General features: G+C 43.8%; 1 protein-coding gene across 1 annotated transcript in view; it reads right to left on the bottom strand.

The window, feature by feature from the left end:
• Nucleotides 1–14853: 14853 nt before the first annotated feature.
• The window catches only part of STK32C (serine/threonine kinase 32C), a 382168-nt gene continuing 375721 nt past the window's right edge, over nucleotides 14854–21300 (bottom strand). Inside the window, exons 12-13 of the mRNA XM_081863318.1 lie at nucleotides 18400–18467; nucleotides 14854–17261 (exon numbers count right to left, since the gene is read on the bottom strand). Coding sequence (XP_081719444.1) covers nucleotides 17123–17261; nucleotides 18400–18467 — 207 coding nt within the window. The 3' untranslated portion in view covers nucleotides 14854–17122. The remainder of the gene's footprint in view (nucleotides 17262–18399; nucleotides 18468–21300) is intronic.

Raw genomic sequence — 21300 nt, 5'->3', positions numbered from 1 at the left:
TGTTGACCATATGATTCCTGATTGGCTGGGCTCCTCATCAAGAAGGAAAAAGCACTTTAAAAATGCACTAAATCAGCTACTGACCAAGGCTGCAAATAGCAGAGAGCAAGAGAAGTAAGGCGAAAGGGCAGCATTCATTTTGCAGCAGGAAAAGCACTTGTGAAAAATTGGTGCCACGCTGTGTGTTCCGGAAAGGCGTGACATCCAGACTGAGAAAAGGAAACACCATTTTGCCATGTCAGTCATGTGCAGATAGGAATGTATCCTGCAATGGTAGGTGAAGGTCCACATGCAGTTCCTCAGTCCTGTCCATTAGCCAGGATCGCAGACATGTAGCCATTTAAAAAGACAAACCCTGGATGTTCAGGAGGCAAAGCTGGAAGACTTATTTCAGTCTCCCTGGCATTTTCTTTTCTGCCAAATAGCTGATCAGAGAGGTTCCAGATTCATTCTTCTTCTTTTTTGTAAATAATTTTTATTAATTTTCAATTAAAAACATCCCAATTAATGATAAATTCAATCAAATCAAATCACAATACAAACATAAAGCCAAATTACATTCCAAATTAAAATTTCAGGGAAGAACTTCCCATGTTCTGGATGTCGGGAGCAATCATCTCACACATTTTTTTTCCTGCTTCTCTATTGTTACGCCAGTTTCCAAATTCTAATGTTAACCTCTCAAAATCTTTTCAGTCGCTGGTACAGAACTCCTATCATTTTAAACAAATCCATATGTCCATTCACCTGCCGGAACACAGTTTAATTAAACTGTGAGGTTCCAGATTCATTCGTTCGTTTTTTAAGAAAAATGCACCATTGGTGGCTGGTGCCTATTTGCAAAACGGCAGGGAAGTCAACAGTAGATGGAGCCAGAACCAGCCAACTATACTTCTGTCCTCATTCTCCTTCCTGCTGAGTTCTGCAAAGGCAACATTCAGATGAGGAGAAAGCAAACAGCCTGGACCATCCCCCTGGAGTGGTAAGTAAAGAGGAGAGCAGGCCTGGAGAAATCAGTTTTGAGCTGATCCCAGTAGAAATCTCAGGATGATAAAGTACAAAATGGTTCTAATTTATCTAGCGAGTGCCAACTAGCATCACTTTCCAGAGTGGTGTGGGGCCCGTTCAAATCCTGCTGTTAGTGAAAACATTCTAGCTGAAATAGGTCTTCGATATATATATATATATATATATATATATATATATATATGCGCGCAGCTGGAACATTTTGGATAGTAAACAATATTATATGCCCTCATGGTATACCACTAAAAAATAACAGGCATGACTGGGTCCATTAATTTAAATGGATCTACTCCAAGTATGTGGGACGTGTGTGGCGCTGTGGGTTAAACCACAGAGCCTATCAGAAGTTCGAATCCCCGCGATGGGGTGAGCTCCCTTTGCTCAGTCCCTGCTCCTGCCAACCTAGCAGTTTGAAAGCACGTCAAAGTGCAAGTAGATAAATAGCTACCACTCCGGTGGGAAAGTAAACGACGTTTCCGTGCGCTGCTCTGGTTCGCCAGAAGCAGCTTAGTCATGCTGGCCACATGACCCGGAAGCTGAATGCCGGCTCCCTTGGCCAATAAAGTGAGATGAGCGCCGCAACCCCAGAGTTGGTCACGACTGGACCTAATGGTCAGGGGTCCCTTTACCTTTAGTCCAAATATAATTTGGTCGGAGACAACCGTTTCTCTTTAAATGGTGTTCTATCCCTCAGATCTCTGCAATTCCAAATAAACCCAAATGACGCACAGTGTTCTTTGACATGCTGAACATGTTTGCTGTTATGCGTTATGTACCAGCATGTCCTGCAATTGGGATTCAAGTGCTGTGCCTAAATGGTCGAAGGCTTTGTGAAAATTAAACGAAGCAGAAGATGTACTCATTCATATGGAAAGCATTTTGAGACCACCAGAACTAAATCTGCAGCAGGATGCTGTGCTAAAATCTCAAGCATGAAATACCAAAAAAGGGACAATCTTAAGTTATTTAACCATTCTGCTTCCAGTGGTGGCATCTCTCCCCTTGATATACCTATTTCATAATATCAGACATTTCAGCTTGTACATTTATGAGAAGAGATGCGAAGTTCTTCATCAGATGCTTACATGAGCTGGATGCAAACAACTAACTTCCATAAAGTAAGGTAATGGAAGCATCTATAAGTTTAGGAGAGATGTATATATAGATACACACACAAACACACCCTCACACACACACACCTTCATGTATCCCTGTAAGGTAGGTTAGGCTGAGAGACAGTGGCTGGCCATGGTCACCCCACGAGCTTCATGGAAGAGCGTGGATTTGAACCCTGGTCTCCCAAGGTGCTAGTCCAACACACTAACCACTGTACCAAACAGGCTTGTCAGTGCTTTTGGGCTGGGAGAAATGCCACTTCTACTCACAAGAGAGCTTGTAGGAAAGGCTTGTTTGGCTCACTTGTTTGGCTCATCCCACCATTTTCGATTGTCCTATTTTTGTATTAAATCCAATAACAGCTGAACATTAATTAATTAATTAATTAATAGTGAAAGATAGAGGAGGCATTTCCCCCACATTCGCACTATTTCAGATCACTTGCAACTACAGGAACGCCTTTATTTCTGATCAACTCGCTTTGCAAGCCCCAAGAATGATGATAAATATTTTAAATGGGTGTATATACTAAGTGCATAAGTCAAAGGCACTGACCTATAAGCTTTTTAAAATGGCTGACTCTGACTTTTTCACTTGCATTGATGCATTGCTTATTGACGAAAACAAAGTAAACCACAAGGTATGTTCTTAATTGCACTGGGTTTTGGGGTTTTTTGCATTTTAGGCTGCAATCCCATATACACTTGCCTGGGAGTTAAGCCTCATTGAGATCAATGGGACATACTTTTGAGAAGGCATGCATTGATTTGTGCTGTTAATCTTGGAATTTTCCAAGAACAGGCCTCCAAAGCTTAAGGAAAACATCATCCTCGTAATATTCCGCATTTTTCGTATCTGCTGGTGCCTAGTGCTCAAAAGGAAAAAAGGGGGAATGGCTTTTCAGTGCTATCTATTGGCAATTATTATAAGCACTTGCATTAGCCATTAAAAAATAAAATAAAAATAAAAAAATGCCTGATTAATTGAAGGCACAATTAATTAATTAATTGTCACCGTTGGAAAGTTCAGCCGATTTAATCAAACTGCACATTGCACCCCTACATCTGACGACAAGTCTGAATGCTAGCAAGAGAAAAGTCTGGGCAAAATTAAACTTCTGAGAAACGAGGTCATCGTTGCTGTCTGAGAGAGCAAGCAGATAGACTGTCACACCAAGCTAGACTTCCACGCGGGACTCAACACTAAGAGAGAGTGGCAGGTTGTCTTGTCTGAACGTCCCCCCCCCCCAAAAAAAACCCACCTCAGCAACTTTAGATAAAAACCTTCACTGGAGGGAATGCAGCTGCTGCTAAAATTAATTTCAGGCTTTACCTGCCGTCCATTTCAGGTGCCTTCAAGTTGCAGATGCCTTTCCCATTTGATACTCTACACCAGGAGTGGGGGAACTTTTCCTAAGCAATGGAATTTCCTCTCACAAACTTTCAGGTACCACATGCCAGTGGTGAGGGAGAAAGTAGGGGAAGCAACAAATGGAATTTTTTACCTTCGCACAGTTTCTGCTCACAGTCACAGGCCTCTCTCTATCCTCCAAACAGGGAAGAAGGAAGAAATATCAGGGTTCAAAGTTACATTCCAGGAAGGTAACAACACCAAAGGATGAAGTAGTGTGGCTTGGGGAGAGGGAGATGTAGCTTTACAAAATGGACACGAGCAGTTAGCATTCTTTTTGAATTGTATCTGCTCCTCTAACCAGATCCTCTGACGGACAAGTGGCCTTAGCACTAAGCAAACCTTGAATACGTGAGGCTGCAATCCTACACAGTGGTACCTCTAGTTAAGTACTTAATTCGTTCTGGAGGTCTGTTCTTAACCTGAAACTGTTCTTAACCTGAAGCACCACTTTAGCTAATGAGGCCTCCTGCTGCCGCTGCGTGATTTCTGTTCTCATCCTGAAGCAAAGTTCTTAACCCGAGGTATTATTTCTGGGTTAGTGATGTCTGTAACCTGAAGCGTCTGTAACCTGAAGTGTATTTAACCCAAGGTACCACTGTACTCACTTTTCTGGGAGTAGGGATGGGGAGGACATTTGATTCACTTCACATTTTGAAACCAACTTAATTCGCACTTCTCAAAATACGCAACGAGAACGCAGTCATCATTCAAAATAGGTGCTTTTATAAATTTTGAGGGAAGCTCTCCAGCCAAGTATCATGTACAGAAATGCATGCATAAAAATATTATGAAAAATTGCTTTGCAGACATTAGCATATTGGGCAAAATGGCATAGAAACCTGTGCAAATTAGGAAAAGTTCACTATCCATGCTGATAAATGCTCATGAGGACTTTTTTTAAAAAAATGAATTTGCAGACCAATGTGGAGATGTGGAGAACTGAATTTAAGACTGGGAAAAGTGAGAAACTCAGAGAACCCAAATTGACAGATTCACCCAGACAGATTATCTGGGATTAAGCCCCCTACCTGAACTCAATGAGTGGCATTCAACTAAGTTTTATTCAGAGTAGACCCACTGGAATTAATGACATAAGTGGGATTTATTTCTGAGTTAACACATGTAAGTTTGCACTATAAGGTAATCCCGTTTTCATTCAGAGGAATGGGGTGGTGTCATGCAAACTAGTCAATGCAGATTGATGCCAGTTAATACATAGTGGGGCATATGGCAGTTTCTTTTGTGCTACCCAACGATACCATGTTTATAAGCTTTCCTACAGGCCTCCTGGTCTAATAATGAAATATTAACAGGAAATCTGTCTCATCATACTGGCCTGTTTGTAAAGGCACTCGCTGCCTCCAGGATAAAAGGCTACCTGCAGTGTGCCTGCATGCAATGGAGGAAAAAAAGGAGCAAATACTGCTTTGCCCCTAATTTGTTTTGACAGATCCCTCCTCCACCCGCTACACACACACACACACACACAGACACTTTGCAGGCTCCTGGCAAGATAGATCAAAAGATAAGATGCCTTAAACGGACTCTTCACACTGCTGAAGAATTAATCAGCAGAGATGAAAGTTTTGCCTTCTTGTATTTGCATATTCCCTGTGAACTAAAGCAAGTCACTGTGCTGACTTCTAAGCAGGCCCAGCTTAAGGTATTTTATCACCTTACACCAGCCTTTGTCAACCTGGTGCCCTCCAGTTGTTTCGCTCTTATGGGGCTGATGGGAGTTGTAGTCCAAAACAGCTAGAGAACATGAGGTTGGCAAAGGCTGCCCTTCTGACAGATGCTGAACAGTATAACGTCGGTGCAGGGAAGTATACGGCCTTGGTCCTGTATACCTGAAGGAGCGTCTCCATCCCCATTATCCAGCCCGGACACTGAGGTCCAGCACCAAGGGCCTTCTGCGGTTCCCTCGCTGCGAGAAGTGAGGTTACAGGGAACCAGGCAGAGGGCCTTCTTGGTAGTGGCACCTGCCCTGTGGAACGCCCTTGCATCAGATGTCAAGGCAATAAACAACTTTTAAAAGACAACTGATGCTATATTGTTTTAATATTTGGTTGGAAGCCACCCAGAGTGGCAGGGGAAATCCAGCCAGATGGGCGGGGTATAAATAAATTATTATTATTATTATTATTATTATTATTATTATTATTATTATGCCATCTGCCTTTCTCAAGAGACAATGGAGTGTCAAACTGCTGCATTAGCAGCACTGAAGTGACTTCCCCAGGGCGCAAGCCTGGGCAGTGTGCATGGAGGTCCTGGGCTGCCCAGACAACAAGACCCTCCTCTTGGCCTCACTGATGTGGTCCAAAGGAATGCAATATGTTTGGCACCAGCTTGCAATATGTTTGGCACCAGCTTGGCTGCAGGCATTGCTAAAGGAGGTGTACAAGGCAACATTCAGGGACTCCATTCCAGATTTGTGTAAGGTTAACCCCTTAGCCTTTTCTTCTCCTGAAGATATCTCACAAGACAGCAGAGGTTTAGGATCAGAGTTTTCCTTCTGGGTGGGCTACCTCCCCAGATTGACAAGCCCCACCTGCCCCTCACTTCCCTCTACCTCACATGCAGACACCGCCTTCTTGACCATTGGATCCACTATTGGTCTTCTCTCATCAATCCACTGTAGCCTATCTTGGCATGCAGGAGAAAACCATCACCTGCCCTCACCTGGTTTTGCTGGCCAGTCAAAGCTGTTCCTGGGATGTGGCTGTTGTCACATGCTGACAGCTTCTAGGAGCCACAGGTGAGAGATGAGGACAGGGTGAGGACCAAAGGTGGACAAGCCATCATAGAAGAAGTAGAATGTGTCCTGCATTAGAGGTACTCCTCTCCTAACACCCCATACATCCCAGGGAAATAAAATAGTTTTACAACGTACTGTTTTCTTAGCTTCATGCTTAATCCTTTTGTGCTCTTTCTGACTAGATTAACCAGCTAATCATCAGGGCTTGCGATGCCCCGGATACACTGCTATGCCAAAATGGGTCAGCTAGCATCACTGTGATGTCAGATGAGTGACAGGTGGGGGGCCTCTCCCACATGTCAAACCTATTCACAGTCTCAAGGGTGGGGAGAAGGCATGGTAAAGCTTGGTGAGAGAGGCCCTAAAAATATGGAATGGCCTGTGAGTTCTTCTCTAGCTCAGATTCTTCTCCAAGCCAGGGGAAAATTGCTTCTTCCCTCTCTGCTGCTTTCTCTTTTAGTGTCCTACTTAATGTTGCCTATTTACCTCCCTTGCACCATCCCACTGACCTAAAAAAGTATTAAACGTATATAATAGTTAATAATAATAATAATTTTATTATTTGTACCCTGCCCATCTCACTGGGTTGTCCCAGCCACTCTGGACAGCTTCCAAGATATATAAAAACATAAAACATTTCACATTAAAAAGTTTCCCTATACAGGGCTGCCTTCATAACTGCTTGAAAAGCCACCAACGTTGGCCCAAAATGCCATTGACCAGTGTTGTGTTAGATCTCACTGTGGGCAATAACACTGGGGAAGCATCACAGAAAAAAGTATTTGTTCAAGTAAGTAGGTAATAGGTACGTATTTTTATGTCAATGGAGGATTTCATTTCCTGCATCTGGTGAAGTATACTTTAGTCCATGAAAGTTTATGCCATAATAAAATTATTTGTTAAGGCACTCCATGTTTCTTTCTTATTATTGAAATTAATTCTTATTTCTTTATTTTTTTTAATTCCAGAGGCTGAGCAGTTACCCCAGTGTATTCCCTTCTTGGAGGTTTTTAAGCAGGGGCTGGATGGCCATCTGTCATGGATGCTTTAGCTGAGATTCCTGCATTGCAGGGGGTTGGACTAGATGACCCTTGGAATCCCTTCCAACTCTATACTCTTCCAAAAATAATAACAGTAAGCCGTGAGCCCCAGAAAAGCTACTGCCTTCTCCACTTCTCTTACTTGCAGTCTGTGTTCCCCATTAAAACACTAGGTCTCCAAGCATACAGTATATCCCACTGCATTGAAACCCACAGCCCACCTATCTTGTTGAAAACGGTAATGAGAAATGATAGCTTCCCCTGCCTAGAAGCCATGAGGTGGTTATATTTTATGCTTGTCATAAAGGTCAAGTGGAAAGAGCAACGATCCATGAAAATCCCAGCAGAAGAGGACCAAGGAACTGAGAGGGGCCCATCCTTGAATTAACTCCAGAATAATTCCATGAATTGATGGTGTGGTTAGGGGTGGGCGGGGCCTGCACTTTTCTTTCTCTGTTTGTTTCTCCCTCTTTTCGCTAAATTCCTAAACGCCACCCAGAATGAGAGAGTCATACTGCAATCTTATGCATGTACACCTGGAAGCAAGTCCCACTGAACTCAGTGGGGTTTACTTCTGAGTAGACATATACAGGGTTGCACTGTCAAAGTACTGTTTGTTGCACTTGGTTTGATTTTTTAGAAATTCAACTAGCTGTCAGGGTATCTGCCAAGACAATTATAGAAATGAGGAACATTTTCTCATTCTAAAAAGCTTATTCAGGGGATAAGAAATCCCAGACTTTTCCCTTAGGGCTACTGCCAGGTACCCTTTTGATTTTCCCCAAGCTCACAGAAAAGGCGTGGGCAGACTTGAAAGAGTGTAGGATCCACTTTGGTTGTAACTAAAACCTTGAGATCTATCTCCCAGAGCTGAGTACAAATCACAGACATTTAGAATTAAAGATTTCCAAGCCTGAGAATTACTTTAGAGCATCAGAACCAAACAGAGTCCACAGTCCTTCTGCACAAAAATCTATTGTTGGTTACCCCAGGGTTTCTTCATTTCAGCCATATAATTTTGAGGGAGAGTCTCTTTGTTGCTGCTATTTTTTAGTAATCACTCAAGAGATCTACTGGTAGATCGCAATTTACCTTCTTCCCACCTCTTGCTGTTTACTGAACAGTGCCCGCATAGCTGGGGAAACCGCTTAATTGTGTTAGAATTCCTGATCTGTGATTGCAGTCATGGGATTTTTGTCTTTCACATGATGTGGTATGTTTTGACTCCACAGAGTGGGAAGTGACGGAGACAGGATGTTTGTGCTACTGTGTTTCGTGATGTGGGACTATTGTCCTTTCTTCTTTTTCTCTTTGCTGTCTGATGCTAGAGAGAGAGGGAGCCATGTTGCAGTGCTCCATGTGTGTTTATATGTAAATAAAATAGATTAGCCCAAATGCTGAGTTGCTGAGGTCTGTCACACGCATGATGAACAAACTCTGCAAATCGCTAAGTGTGCCGGTGTCAGTTGGCATCGGTCGCTGTGATATTCAGGCAGAAGAAAGCTTATGAAGCTCCCAAACATCGACCAAGAGGGAGAGAACATGTCTGTCGGGCATGTGTCTCTGCCAGGGTCCTACTCAAGTGTAGGCTGAACTCCTGACAAATTGACCTCAGAGTGTCATAAAGCAATACAAAGCAAAAACATATATGAAACATTTAGATAACATCTTAAAACGTAAAACCTACAGCCTACAGCAAATAGATTCAAAGTCACCAGAGACAGTAACTTTCAGCCATCAAACACGTGTGTAAACAGGGATGTTTGTAAATTCCTCCTGAATGTTAATAATGAGGGGGAAAGGTGCGCCTCAGCAGGGAATGTATTTCACAAAGGAAAACTACCACCAAGAAGGCCCTGTCATGGGTTAACACAAAATGGGCAACCCCCAGTGATGGCACCACCAAGGGCTCCTCCACTGCCAATTGATATACCGTATATGCTGCTCTCTGTCTTATATGCACCATTTTGCATCCTCTTTTCCAGTTTGCACTATTTTGAATTGCTTCATTCATGTACTGTTTTTGGTTCAGCTTAGCATTACATGTGAGTTCAGGCTCATGGTTTATCTCCCACAAACTGTAAGCCAGGAGCAAACCTTGGTTTGTGCACATGGTTAATTTGGAATGAAACAGACCACAAGACCAGGTTTGCACTGTGGCTAAGCTCCCAGTGCCATGTCAACATCAGGAGAAGAGCACAGCAGTAGCAGTTTTCTCACTATTTGCCAGCTTGTTTGCCTCTTCGCCATGGTTTGGCTTAGCATATTGCATGCAAAACAGGCCTCTGTATTACACAGAGACACCTAAAGATGAATCTAAGCTTGCTCCACCACCCATCAGCTCAAGAGTGCCAAATTAGTATGGGCAGTCTGAACTGCAAGAGAAAATGCCGTCAGGTTTCATAAAGCTTTCAGAAAAGGAAAGGCTTCATCAACAGACACTGTGATACTCCTAGGAATCACCGTGCGACTGATTCCGAAACTCAAGGTCTTTGTGAGAGAGGTCATTAAATGTCAATTAAAAAACAGAAACACTTCTAGAAGACTTTCCTATATGCATTTACTGTTGGTTTACTTGTTTTAATCTTTGTAAACTATCTGGAAATCATTGACAAATAGAGATATATACTAGAACGTATCTGCTGTTGTTGCTGTCTCGCCAATGGTGGTTCATGGTGGGCAGCGGCTGTGGAAACTCAGGCTCAATGACCCGAGTCTGGACTAAGAGACAGGCAAGATGATCTCTGGCCTCTTCAGCAGCCTCAGCTTTTGCAACTGGAATCGTTCAGGGCCCCACCCTCCCAGGCCAGGTGGGAAAAGGCCTGCAAGGCAGGGAGCAGGTCTTCCAAGACTTACAGTCAAGGTGGTCTCTTTTTATTTTGATGTCCCCATATTTTCGTCATTTATCTTTCTGGAAGTCCAGTTCTCTGCAAAAAGGGAAATTGGCTCTACATAACTGGTGCAGCATTTAGTTTGGACATTTCTTTTTTAAATAAGGGGTGGGGCACTCATCCTAAATGTGGCCTCTAAACACCCTCTAGTGGGGAGAGAGACCAATGTATCCCTTGCGAATGAACCAAACTTTTGCCATTCATTCTGCAGCAACTTGCCCACTATTTGAATTTAAATAGAGTCAGAATACAACACTTTTATTAAAAAGTGGACATGCCACAGGAATGAACTTGTTATGACTGGCCCAAAGAGCATCCATAGGGAAATGCAAAAGTGCAACTTCCTTATTTACATTGCTCCAGTATAACATGTGAATGGGCAAGTGTAGCTTCTTCATCCCAGCAATACCTTGCTGAAGCTAAGCAGGTCTCGCTCTGGCCAATGCCTGGATGGGAGACCACCCGGTGCTCCATGATGGAAGAAAGGTGGCATATAAATGTAAGGAAATCTCATGCAATAATGGTCATCTAAAGAGAGGGACATGTACTGAAGCTGAACGTTGGTAGATTCAGGACAGATTAAAAAGGGCACTTCTTCACCCAGTTAAACTATGGAAAAATTCACTCCCATGAGAGACAGTGATGGCCACCAACCTGGATTACCTTAAATGAGGATTGGACATATTTGTGGAGGATAAGGCTATCAAAGGCTACTACCCATGATGCTCTGCCTTTATGGTTGGAAGCAGTTATGCTTCTGAGTACAGTGGTACCTCGGGTTAAGTACTTAATTCGTTCCGGAGGGCCGTTCTTAACCTGAAACTGTTCTTAACCTGAAGCACCACTTTAGCTAATGGGGCCTCCTGCTGCCACCGCGCCACCAGAGCACGATTTCTGTTCTTATCCTGAAGCAAAGTTCTTAACCTGAAGCACTATTTCTGGGTTAGTCTGTAACCTGAAGCGTATGTAACCTGAAGCGTATGTAACCTGAAGTGTATGTAACCGGAGGTACCACTGTACCAGTTGCTGGAAGCCACAGGAGGGGAGAGGGCTCTTGCGCTTGGGTCCTGCTTGCAGGTTTCCCCCAGGCATCTGGTTGGCCACTGTGAGAACAGGATGCTGGGCTAGATGGGCCATTGGCCTGATCCAGCAGGCTCTTCTTATGTTCAAAGAGATAAATTTGTACAGGTCTTGTGGTGTGGTTCCCCCACCTACCCCAATAATTCAGTATACTGTGATGCACCAAGAAGCAATTTGGGAGATTGTGTTGGAGTTGGAGTAGAGGGGGAAAAAACTCATTTGTTTACTCCTCTCTAACATATCATATTTCTGCTTGGCCTATAAAAGGTAAAAGCTAAATGACCCCTAGATGGTTAAGTATAGTCAAAAGGCCATTTTGGGGTTGTGGCCCTCATCTCGCTTTCAGGCCGAGGGAGCCGACATTTGTCCACAGACAGCTTTCTGGGTTATGTGGCCACCATGACTACACCACTTCTGACACAACAGGACACCGTGACAGAAGCCAGAGTGCACGGGAACGGCGTTTACCTTCCCACTGCAGCTGTACCTATTTATCTACTTGCACTGGCGTGCTTTCGAACTGCTAGTTTGGCAGGAGCTGGGACAGAGCAACGGGAGCTCACCCTGTCGTGCAGATTTGAACTGCCGACCTTCCAATTGACAAGCCCAAGAGGCTCAGTGGTTTAGACCACAGCGCCACCCGCTCCCCATGCTTGGCCTATAACACCATTTGCACACACTTGGCTTTTAACACACCGTGCACACAAAGCAGATGGGCTGTATAGCCATAGCCCTGTCACATAATCAATGATGGGCAGATCAGATGTTTGGTGCGGAGAAAAAGTACGGCTCCCTCTCCTCCCCCAAACAGCTGATTGGTGCTATTGTAAATTATTTGATGGATCTACATGTATACTGCCCTGGTTGTTGGATTGGGCTGATGAGTCCTGCTCACAGCATCTGTTCTCATGCATCATTGTCTATCTGGCTAGGAATTTGGTCGCAGAAGTCTGCACCTGTGCGCAAAGTACCTCTGGTGGGATCAGAGAAGAAATCTCTATGAATAATCTAACAAAAGCTCATTACCATGTAATGAACAGCTGTGGAAGCTCACAGCAAAACACTGTTCTAGAGGAGAGAAGCTCCATACCATTACTGGTGGGCAATGCAGGCAGAGAACATGTATTGAATGGTGGTTCAATCCCCAGCGTCTCCAGGAAGGACCGGGAGGGACCTGTCTGAGCTAGATGGTCTTACTCAGGATACAGCAGATTCATGTGTCCTTAGGATCAGAGGCAGAGGAGCATTTTGGTCAGCAGCATGGAGCTGCATGATTTCTGACTTGTCAGGCACACTCAGCATGGGTGGAGGCTACTGATATTGGTCTGACTTGTCCAGTAGGATTACCGTTCAGTAGGCATGCATCTAATCCAGATGTCGCTCTGCTTCTGCCCTGCAACCTTTGCCAAAAAGGACTCTTCAGTGACCACTTTCTACTTGCCACACCATTGCAGGTTGCTGCTGTGTTGTTGTTTTTTTTAAAATCCTATAAATAAATGTTAACGTTCAGTTCTGTTTTTTTAAAAAAACCAAAACACATTTATTACTCCACAAATGCAATGACTTTTCTGCAGATACCTGCCAAAATAAAAACAATCCCACAAACATATTGCTGTAACTGAAACGTCCTCGTAGAACAGACTGTTCCTTTTCATGCAGTAAAACTTACAGAAATGAACGAACCTTGTTTACAAAGATATTTTACAAAGTAAAATTGTACTGTAATAAACCGACAAAAGAATAGTCACTCTCGATCCTTCAAGATCCCATCGGCATCTTAGCTTTCTATTGCCAACACAGGTGTTTTGCATTTGTTTTTAAATAGTACTTCTCTGAGGTTTATCCCCATGAATAGTTTGCATGTACAATGATGGCTCCTGCTGATAAACTCAAGAAGCGGCTGACTGTAGCTCAGGTTGCACCAAGTGAGCTCCTAATTCAGAGATCTGCAAGCCCCATCTACTGCGTTCATTAAACACCATATGATATATGGTTATCTCTCTCTCTCTCTCTCTCTGCCTCTCTCTCTCTCCCTCTCTCTCTCTCTCTCTCTCTCTCTGTGTGTGTGTGTGTGTGTGTGTGTTTATATCTTACCATAACGGTGAAATGTTCAGATGTGAGGGCCAAAATCACATCAAGATAACCTGAATGTGAAGTTGCCAGCTCACCTACAACACTAGAAGCTCTGCTACTATTTTACCTCCCAGGCTTCTTTTGCTAACTCTCCGCCATATTATTATTATTATTTTAAAAAACTGTGGTTGGCTTGCAGCCTTCCACCAAAGAAACTGAGGGCGGCATACATGCGACTGGTCCCATTTTATTCTCACAGAAAGCCTGTGAGGTCAGTTGGGCTGAGACACAGGGACTGGCTGATTAGCCCCACAGCCAAGTTGGCATTGGACCCTACCAGTCAACACTAGGTCCACTGTACCAGAGCAGCCAGTCTGGTGCCTTCAAGATATTGTGGGATTTCATCTCCCATTAGCCAGTCTGGCTGGAACTGATGGGAAGTTGTAATCAAATGACATCTAGATTGTACTATGTGGGCTTTCTTTGCAATAGGCCTTTCCATGTGGTTGACCAAGTGGTATACATTTGACCAAGGTTCTGATTGTGGGCTTCTCACAGGCACCTGGCCACTTTGGGAAGAGGATGCTGGACTAGATGGAACTTCAGCCTGATCCAGCAGGGTTTGTCTCATGTTTTTATTGTATGGCACCATTCCTGCTTCCATCAACAAGAATGCTTCTGTCCAAGTCTTGGTCCCTTTCAGCATTTACAGTGATTCACCATCAACAAGAGTGAGAGGCATTAACTCACATATTTACTGGTATGCAAAATTTACAGACAAATGATCAGGGCACGGGCTGCTTTTTGGACCTTAGCGCCCATCCCCATTGGAATGTTTTACAATAGCCACGGTCCACACCAAAGCGGATTCGATTACCTGCTTGTAACACAACAAATTCTAACTGCTGAAACAAGCCAGTTCTTCACTTGCTGACTGACGATTGATACCAATAACCATTGTGCTCAATATAAGCATTTATTTTAGAGTTATTTCTTAGAAACCACAGGTCCCTGTGATTGCACCCCATACGTATCAGGTATTATAGTGAAAAGTACATCGCTTTAGTAAAGTACATAGGAACAGGCTTTAAAAATACATAAATTCCTCGTCTAAAAGATTGTGCCTCAATCAAACCCTCGATTCCTCAAAGTCAGTGTGCTATATTGTGTATCAGGAATGCAGTACAGTATTGGCAGAATAAATGACTCAAGGACAGGGAGGAAGTGTAGCTTTCCTGGGAAGAAGGAAATCACCCTGCTAAATCACCCTGGAGATTGCAACTCCACAAGGGGGATCTCCTAACAACTCTCAGCACCCTTAACAAACTACAACTCCCAGGATTCTTTGCTTAAAGCGGCACGGCACCAATTTAAAAGGACAGAGCAGATGCCGCTTTTCCATGAATCAAGTAGCCAATAAGAAGAAGAACATCTATTAGCTCATTTTGAATGAAGATGGTATCAGGGTTGTTGCTGTTGTTTTAAGAAAATCATGGCAGAATCTTCGACACAATGGTAGGTGCACAGCACACACTCCTTCCAAGAGTCCACTTGGAGGAAAGGATGAATAATTCAGCATGTTAAATCTGCGATTGATGAATTCATCACAGCAGAGTAACAGAGCAAGCAATTGCCAACCCACACTTAAGTGTGGGATTCAAGCTGGAGTATGTGTGCCGCGAAGTCTCTTGTGCTAATACAGCCGAATCAGTTGACTAACCGAGTTGGCGCTTTGACTCTAAACACTTCTGCTGGCATAGATGGCAACACCTGCAACGTGATATTCCTGCAGTACCAGCGTAGCACCAGGTATTGTGAGACGGTGCTACCCCTTCCAAAAGTGAATAGAGTTTCATGGGGGGGGGGGGCCTGCCATTCCCTTGGTTTGGGCTAGGGAGAGGAACTGATAGGAAAAACTTTGGCTTCTTTGAATACCCCTACACTGTGCTCCACCAGCAAACTTGAATTTTGTTCTTCGTGAAATTTTGGTTGTGCACAATGCTCATTTCCTAACCAAATTCCACATAAAACTGTGGAAAAGGCAACTATGTTTTGGTTGTTGTCTGTACAAAATTGCTCCGCACCGGTTATGCCGTGCTCTGCGTTTGTGGAAATTAAAATGGAAAGCAAACCATCGAGACCAAAAATATTCGTGGAAATCCCACGCTAAGGGAGTCGGTGTGAATTCCATGCAAACCCCTGTTCCTTAGCAGTGATGGAATATAAAGGAACTTGTTACAGCACTGCTACAGAGGTAGTTGTAGCTTTGTAAGTAAGGCTGTAAATTGGTTCCTGTGTTCGTAGGACCTTGGTTCCAACCCTGGCATATTGGCCTGTAGCAGGCACCTCAATAAAACAGCAGGGCGAGGGAGAAATTTCTTGAAAGTAAAAGCATGCTAAGTTCACTTTCCTACAGGAAAACACAACTGGAATGCAAACATGGCAATCTCATAGACAGCTGGTAACAAACAGCTTTGAATTAAAACACTTACGATATTTATGTACAACACATATATTTACTGTCCTAGAACCAGGGGTTCTAAGCACTTTTATCAGAGTAACCTAAAGCCCACCGGCAGTGCAATCCTATGTAAGTCTACTCAGAACTATGTCCCACTGAGTTCAATGAAGCTGATTCCCAGGTAAGTGTGAACAGGATTGCAGGATAGGGAAGAAAAGGGCTTCTGAAACATTGAAAAAGGCAATATCCACAGCTGGAGAAAACATCGGACCTCTCCTGTCCTCGCAAGAAGTTGAGACAGACATCCTATGCAATACATTAAAATACACTTAGAATGACGCAGACAAAATAAAAGCGCATCAACGCATCATTTCCTGCATAAATAGGGCATTGCTTTATAGCTATCTCACCTACATCCAGCCAAACTAGTGCCCTGCTCCTTCATTATGAGTGAAGAAAACACTAACCTCTATTAATATGCTTGTAGCTTAAACAGCTCCTTGTTAAGTAAGGATAGCTTTGTGAAACAATTCGGCATGTTTAGGAAAACACTCTACCTTGCAGCAAAACCATTTTAAAATTCTATGCTGCGAAAACCCAGCATATCTGGCCCTGGACAGGACCATTGGAAAGGATCCATTAATGCTGAGACTGGGCTCTCTGAAAATCATGTATGGCCAAGTTGTCACTGTATTGTCCCAGTTGAACATACAAGTATTTTGCAACTGCTACGGTCCGTAAGAACTCTCTAACACTCTGAAAATACCAAGAGACAATCTTGCATGCATGAGCCTTAGCTGGCATATTAAGGACGGTCCCATAAAAGTGAGCTTCCAGTGGCTTTTGCCTCCTTTCCTAGTCCTCTGGGACCACTATGCATGCTTTCAATCTGCATTCTCTTGGACCTACGCTGGAACTGGGTCTGGAACCCTTATCGCCTTGCCAATATCCTTCAGACCCCACTGTCTGTCCCTGCGAAAAGAAAAGAGCAAAGGAAGAAATGGAACGGTTTTCACCAAAGTGTTGCATAGCAAAGTATTGGGTAAAAGAGGCGATCCCTTTCTGAAGGGGAAAAAAATCCATGAGTTCTGTAAGAACTATCTGCCTCTGCTGTGGCTCTACAGTGTTGTTTTGTGTGACTCCTCTTCTTTTCTTCAACCAAGGTACTCAGTGTCCTGTCATCTGCTTGTCAGTGCAACCTGAGAATGATTTATTCAAGAGGTGCGCAAGCTCCCGGCCCCTTTGCCTCCTCTCCGTAGTCCTAGCTGCTGCCTGTGGATGAACATACTGAGCTACACATATTCAGGTTGGAATGTTCAGATTCTGTTTCAGTCTCAGCTTCGTCGGTGGTTTCAGGAGGAGAAATGGACTCGTTCATTTGATCTTGGCTCCTCTTCAACCTGTACAAGAGAGACCAAGAGAGAAGGAAGGCTATCATGTCCGTGTGAAAACAAGGTTACGAAAGTGGTGCTTTGAGATGAAGCATGTGGTTTTTAAAATGGGGGTTTAAAATGTGTATATATAGGGAGATTTGGTATGAGTTTCAAGCCCTCCCTTTTAGCTGATTGTGGCCTCTGGGGCCAGGACTTGTAAAAAGGGCATTCCTGAGGACATTTTGAGGGTTTACTCAGAGAATGCTGATCACTTTTAATTATTTTAATCAATTTAGAAACTCATTTCACATCATGTTGCTTCTTGAAATGCAACCATGGAGCGGACAGAGAATCCACACAGCGGGTTATTTCTGTGAAATGAACTCCCTACCCTGTTTGAATGATTTAAATCATGCCAGCACAACTTGGGTCTAACACACTTTTTTTTTCTAAAAAAAGGAACTTCATCTCAGGCCAAGCTGTCTGGTATTCTTCCTGCATTTCTGTCATTTTGCACAAATCTCTTTTTTTGAATTATGTATGATACATTTTTTGTTTAAGTTTCTGACATTTTGATTGCCTCAAAGTTGTAGGGAATTGTAAACTAGCTGACCTCAGGCTGTTTATGCCGTATGCCACCCCCTGCTAATTAGAACATCCTTGTGGAATACTTTAAAAAATAAAACACCACAATTCACATTGCATTGTCACTTAGGTGAAAAATGATATTTGCACGATGAACAGTCATTAGTGCCATGATAGCTAACTAATTCAAAATATGGAGTAGGTCTGCTAGTAATAACAGTATCCTCTTCTCCCTCCTCACCACTAGGGGGCATCTATAGCATAAAGCAGCCTTCCCTAGCCAGATTCTCACTACAGTACATGTTTTAGACTACAATTCCCATCAACTTGAGCCAGCATGGCCAATGGTCAGGGATGATGGGAGTTGTAGTCCAAAACATCTGGAGGACATCAGTTGGCTGGCATAAGGAGTTTAACTCTGCACCCAATTCAAATCCTGCTCAGTGGCTTGGGTGCTATGGTAAGCTAGCCTAAGGAAATTCATTGAAGGAAAGTCTTCTCCCCTTTGCGCCCTCTCAATACTTCCCAGTGTCTCAAGAAAAGCCTCCCGGGGGGGAGGCCAGCATCTTCCTAAACTTACTTCTCTCTGTTAAAAATGACAAAATCTTGCTGAATTGCTTCCAGGCAATCCTGGAGGTAGTCGTTTTCCTGATAAAAGAAAAGAAAACAGTTAACATGCACTTTCTGTCAAAATTTCCGAATGACATTTACTCAGGAGGGGCTGGTGGGGCGAGGCAAGTGTGGCTCCGTGGTTCTCCCAGCCTCCCAATGCTGTTGGCCATCGCCACTACAGAGAGGGGGAGTGGCAAGGTGCAGGGAGCCAATCGGACGCACTTGCCACCATGTGCCACACTGCACTGAGCTCCCCGCTCCACCCCACTCTCCTCCACAGTAAGCAGCGGCAGCCCACAGTGCTGGGAAGCTGGGGGAACAGTGACCTCATACTGGCTGCTCCCGAGTTGACTTATATAAGACCAACTTGGAAGCCTCTCTTTGGTTCCTTCATTCAGTTCTGCAATAATAATAATAATAATAATAATAATAATAATAATAATAATAATAATAATATTTATACCCCACCCATCTGGCCAGGCCTCCCCAGCCACTCTGGGCGGCTTGCAACAGAACATCAAAGCACGGCAAAACATCGAACATTAAAAACTTCCCTAAACGGGGCTGCTTTCAGATGTCTTCTAAAAGTCAGATAGTTGTTTATTTCCTTGGCATCTGATGGGAGGGTGGGTGCCACCACCAAGAAGGCCCTCTGCCTGGAGGTTCCCTGTAACCTCGCTTCTTGCAGCGAGGGAACCACCAGAAGGCCCTCAGAGCTGGACCTCAGTGTCCGGGCTGAACGATGAGGGTGGAGACGCTCCTTCAGATATACTGGACCAAGGCCGTTTAGGGCTTTAAAGGTCAGCACCAACACTTTGAATTGTGCTCAGAAATGTACTGGGAGCCAATGTAGGTCTTTCAAGACCAGTGTTATGTGGACTTGGCAGCCACTCCCAGTCACCAGTCTACATAGCTGTCAATGTTTCCCCTTTTTTAAGGGAAATTCCCTTATTCCAAAAAGGATTCCTTGCAAGAAAAGGGAAAAGTTGACAGCTATGCCAGTCTAGCTGCTGCATTCTGGATTCTGGATTTGTTGTAGTTTCTGGGTCACCTTCAAAGGTAGCCCCACATAGAGCGCATTGCAGTAGTCCAGTAGCAAAGCAACTGGTGCTGCATATCGCCTAATGGAAGGTGAGTTCTCTGCCATTGCATTCATGTTGTTGTTGTTTAGTTGTTTAGTCGTTTAGTCGTGTCCGACTCTTCATGACCCCATGGACCAGGCACTTCTGTCCTCCACTGCCTCCCGCAGTTTGATCAAACTCATGCTGGTAGCTTCAAGAACACCATCCAACCATCTCATCCTCTGTCGTCCCCTTCTCCTTGTGCCCTCCATCTTTCCCAACATCAGGGTCTTTTCCAGGGAGTCTTCTCTTCTCATGAGGTGGCCAAAGTATTGGAGCCTCAGCTTCACGATCTGTCCTTCCAGTGAGCACTCAGGGCTGATTTCCTTAAGAATGGATACGTTTGATCTTCTTGCAGTCCATGGGACTCTCAAGAGTCTCCTCCAGCACCATAATTCAAAAGCATCAATTCTTCGGCGATCAGCCTTCTTTATGGTCCAGCTCTCATTTCCATACATCACTATTTGGAAAACCATAGCTTTTACTATACGGACCTTTGTTGGCAAGGTGATGTCTCTACTTTTTAAGATGCTGTCTAGGTTTGTCATTGCTTTTCTCCCAAGAAGCAGGCGTCTTTTAATTTCATGACTGCTGTCACCATCTGCAGTGATCATGGAGCCCAAGAAGGTAAAATCTCTTACTGCCCCCATTTCTTCCCCTTCTATTTGCCAGGAGGTGATGGGACCAGTGGCCATGATCTTCGGTTTTTTGATGTTGAGCTTCAGACCATATTTTGCGCTCTCCTCTTTCACCCTCAATAAAAAGGTTCTTTAATTCCTCCTCACTTTCTGCCATCAAGGTTGTGTCATCTGCATATCTGAGGTTGTTGATATTGCTTCCGGCGATCTTAATTCCGGCTTCAGATTCATCCAGCCCAGCCTTTCGCATGATGAATTCTGCATATAAGTTAAATAAGCAGGGAGACAATATACAGCCTTGTCGTACTCCATTCCCAATTTTGAACCAATCAGTTGTTCTATATCCAGTTCTAACTGTAGCTTCTTGTCCACATAGAGATTTCTCAGGAGACAGATGAGGTGATCAGGCACTCCCATTTCTTTAAGAACTTGCCATAGTTTGCTGTGGTTGACACAGTCAAAGGCTTTTGCATAGTCAATGAAGCAGAAGTAGATGTCTTTCTGGAACTCTCCAGCTTTCTCCAGCGCATGTTTGCAATTTGGTCTCTGGTTCCTCTGCCTCTTCTAAATCCAGCTTGCCCTTCTGGGAGTTCTCGGTCCACATACTGCTTGAGCCTTCCTTGTAGAATTTTAAGCATAACCTTGCTAGCGTGTGAAATGAGTGCAATTGTGTGGTAGTTGGAGCATTCTTTGGCACTGCCCTTCTTTGGGATTGGGATGTAGACTGATCTTCTCCAATCCTCTGGCCACTGCTGAGTTTTCCAAACTTGCTGGCATATTGAGTGTAGCACCTTAACAGCATCATCTTTTAAAATTTTAAATAGTTCAGCTGGAATACCATCACTTCCACTGGCCTTGTTATTTGCAGTGCTTTCTAAGGCCCATTTGACTTCACTCTCTAGGATGTCTGGCTCAAGGTCAGCATAAACTTGGATTACTGTGATGTTAAAAGGTCTGCCTTGGATTTGTATTGAGATCATTCTATCATTTTTGAGATTGCATCCCAGTACAGCTTTCGCCACTCTTTTGTTGACTATGAGGGCCACTCCATTTCTTTTACGGGTTTCTTGCCCACAGTAGTAGATATGATAGTCATCCAAACTTAATTCT

This window comes from Podarcis erhardii (genome assembly GCF_964252035.2).
Source record: "Podarcis erhardii genome assembly, chromosome: 5".
In the NCBI taxonomy this organism is placed as follows: Eukaryota; Metazoa; Chordata; class Lepidosauria; order Squamata; family Lacertidae; genus Podarcis; species Podarcis erhardii.
This window is presented reverse-complemented; position numbering and strand designations above follow the sequence as displayed.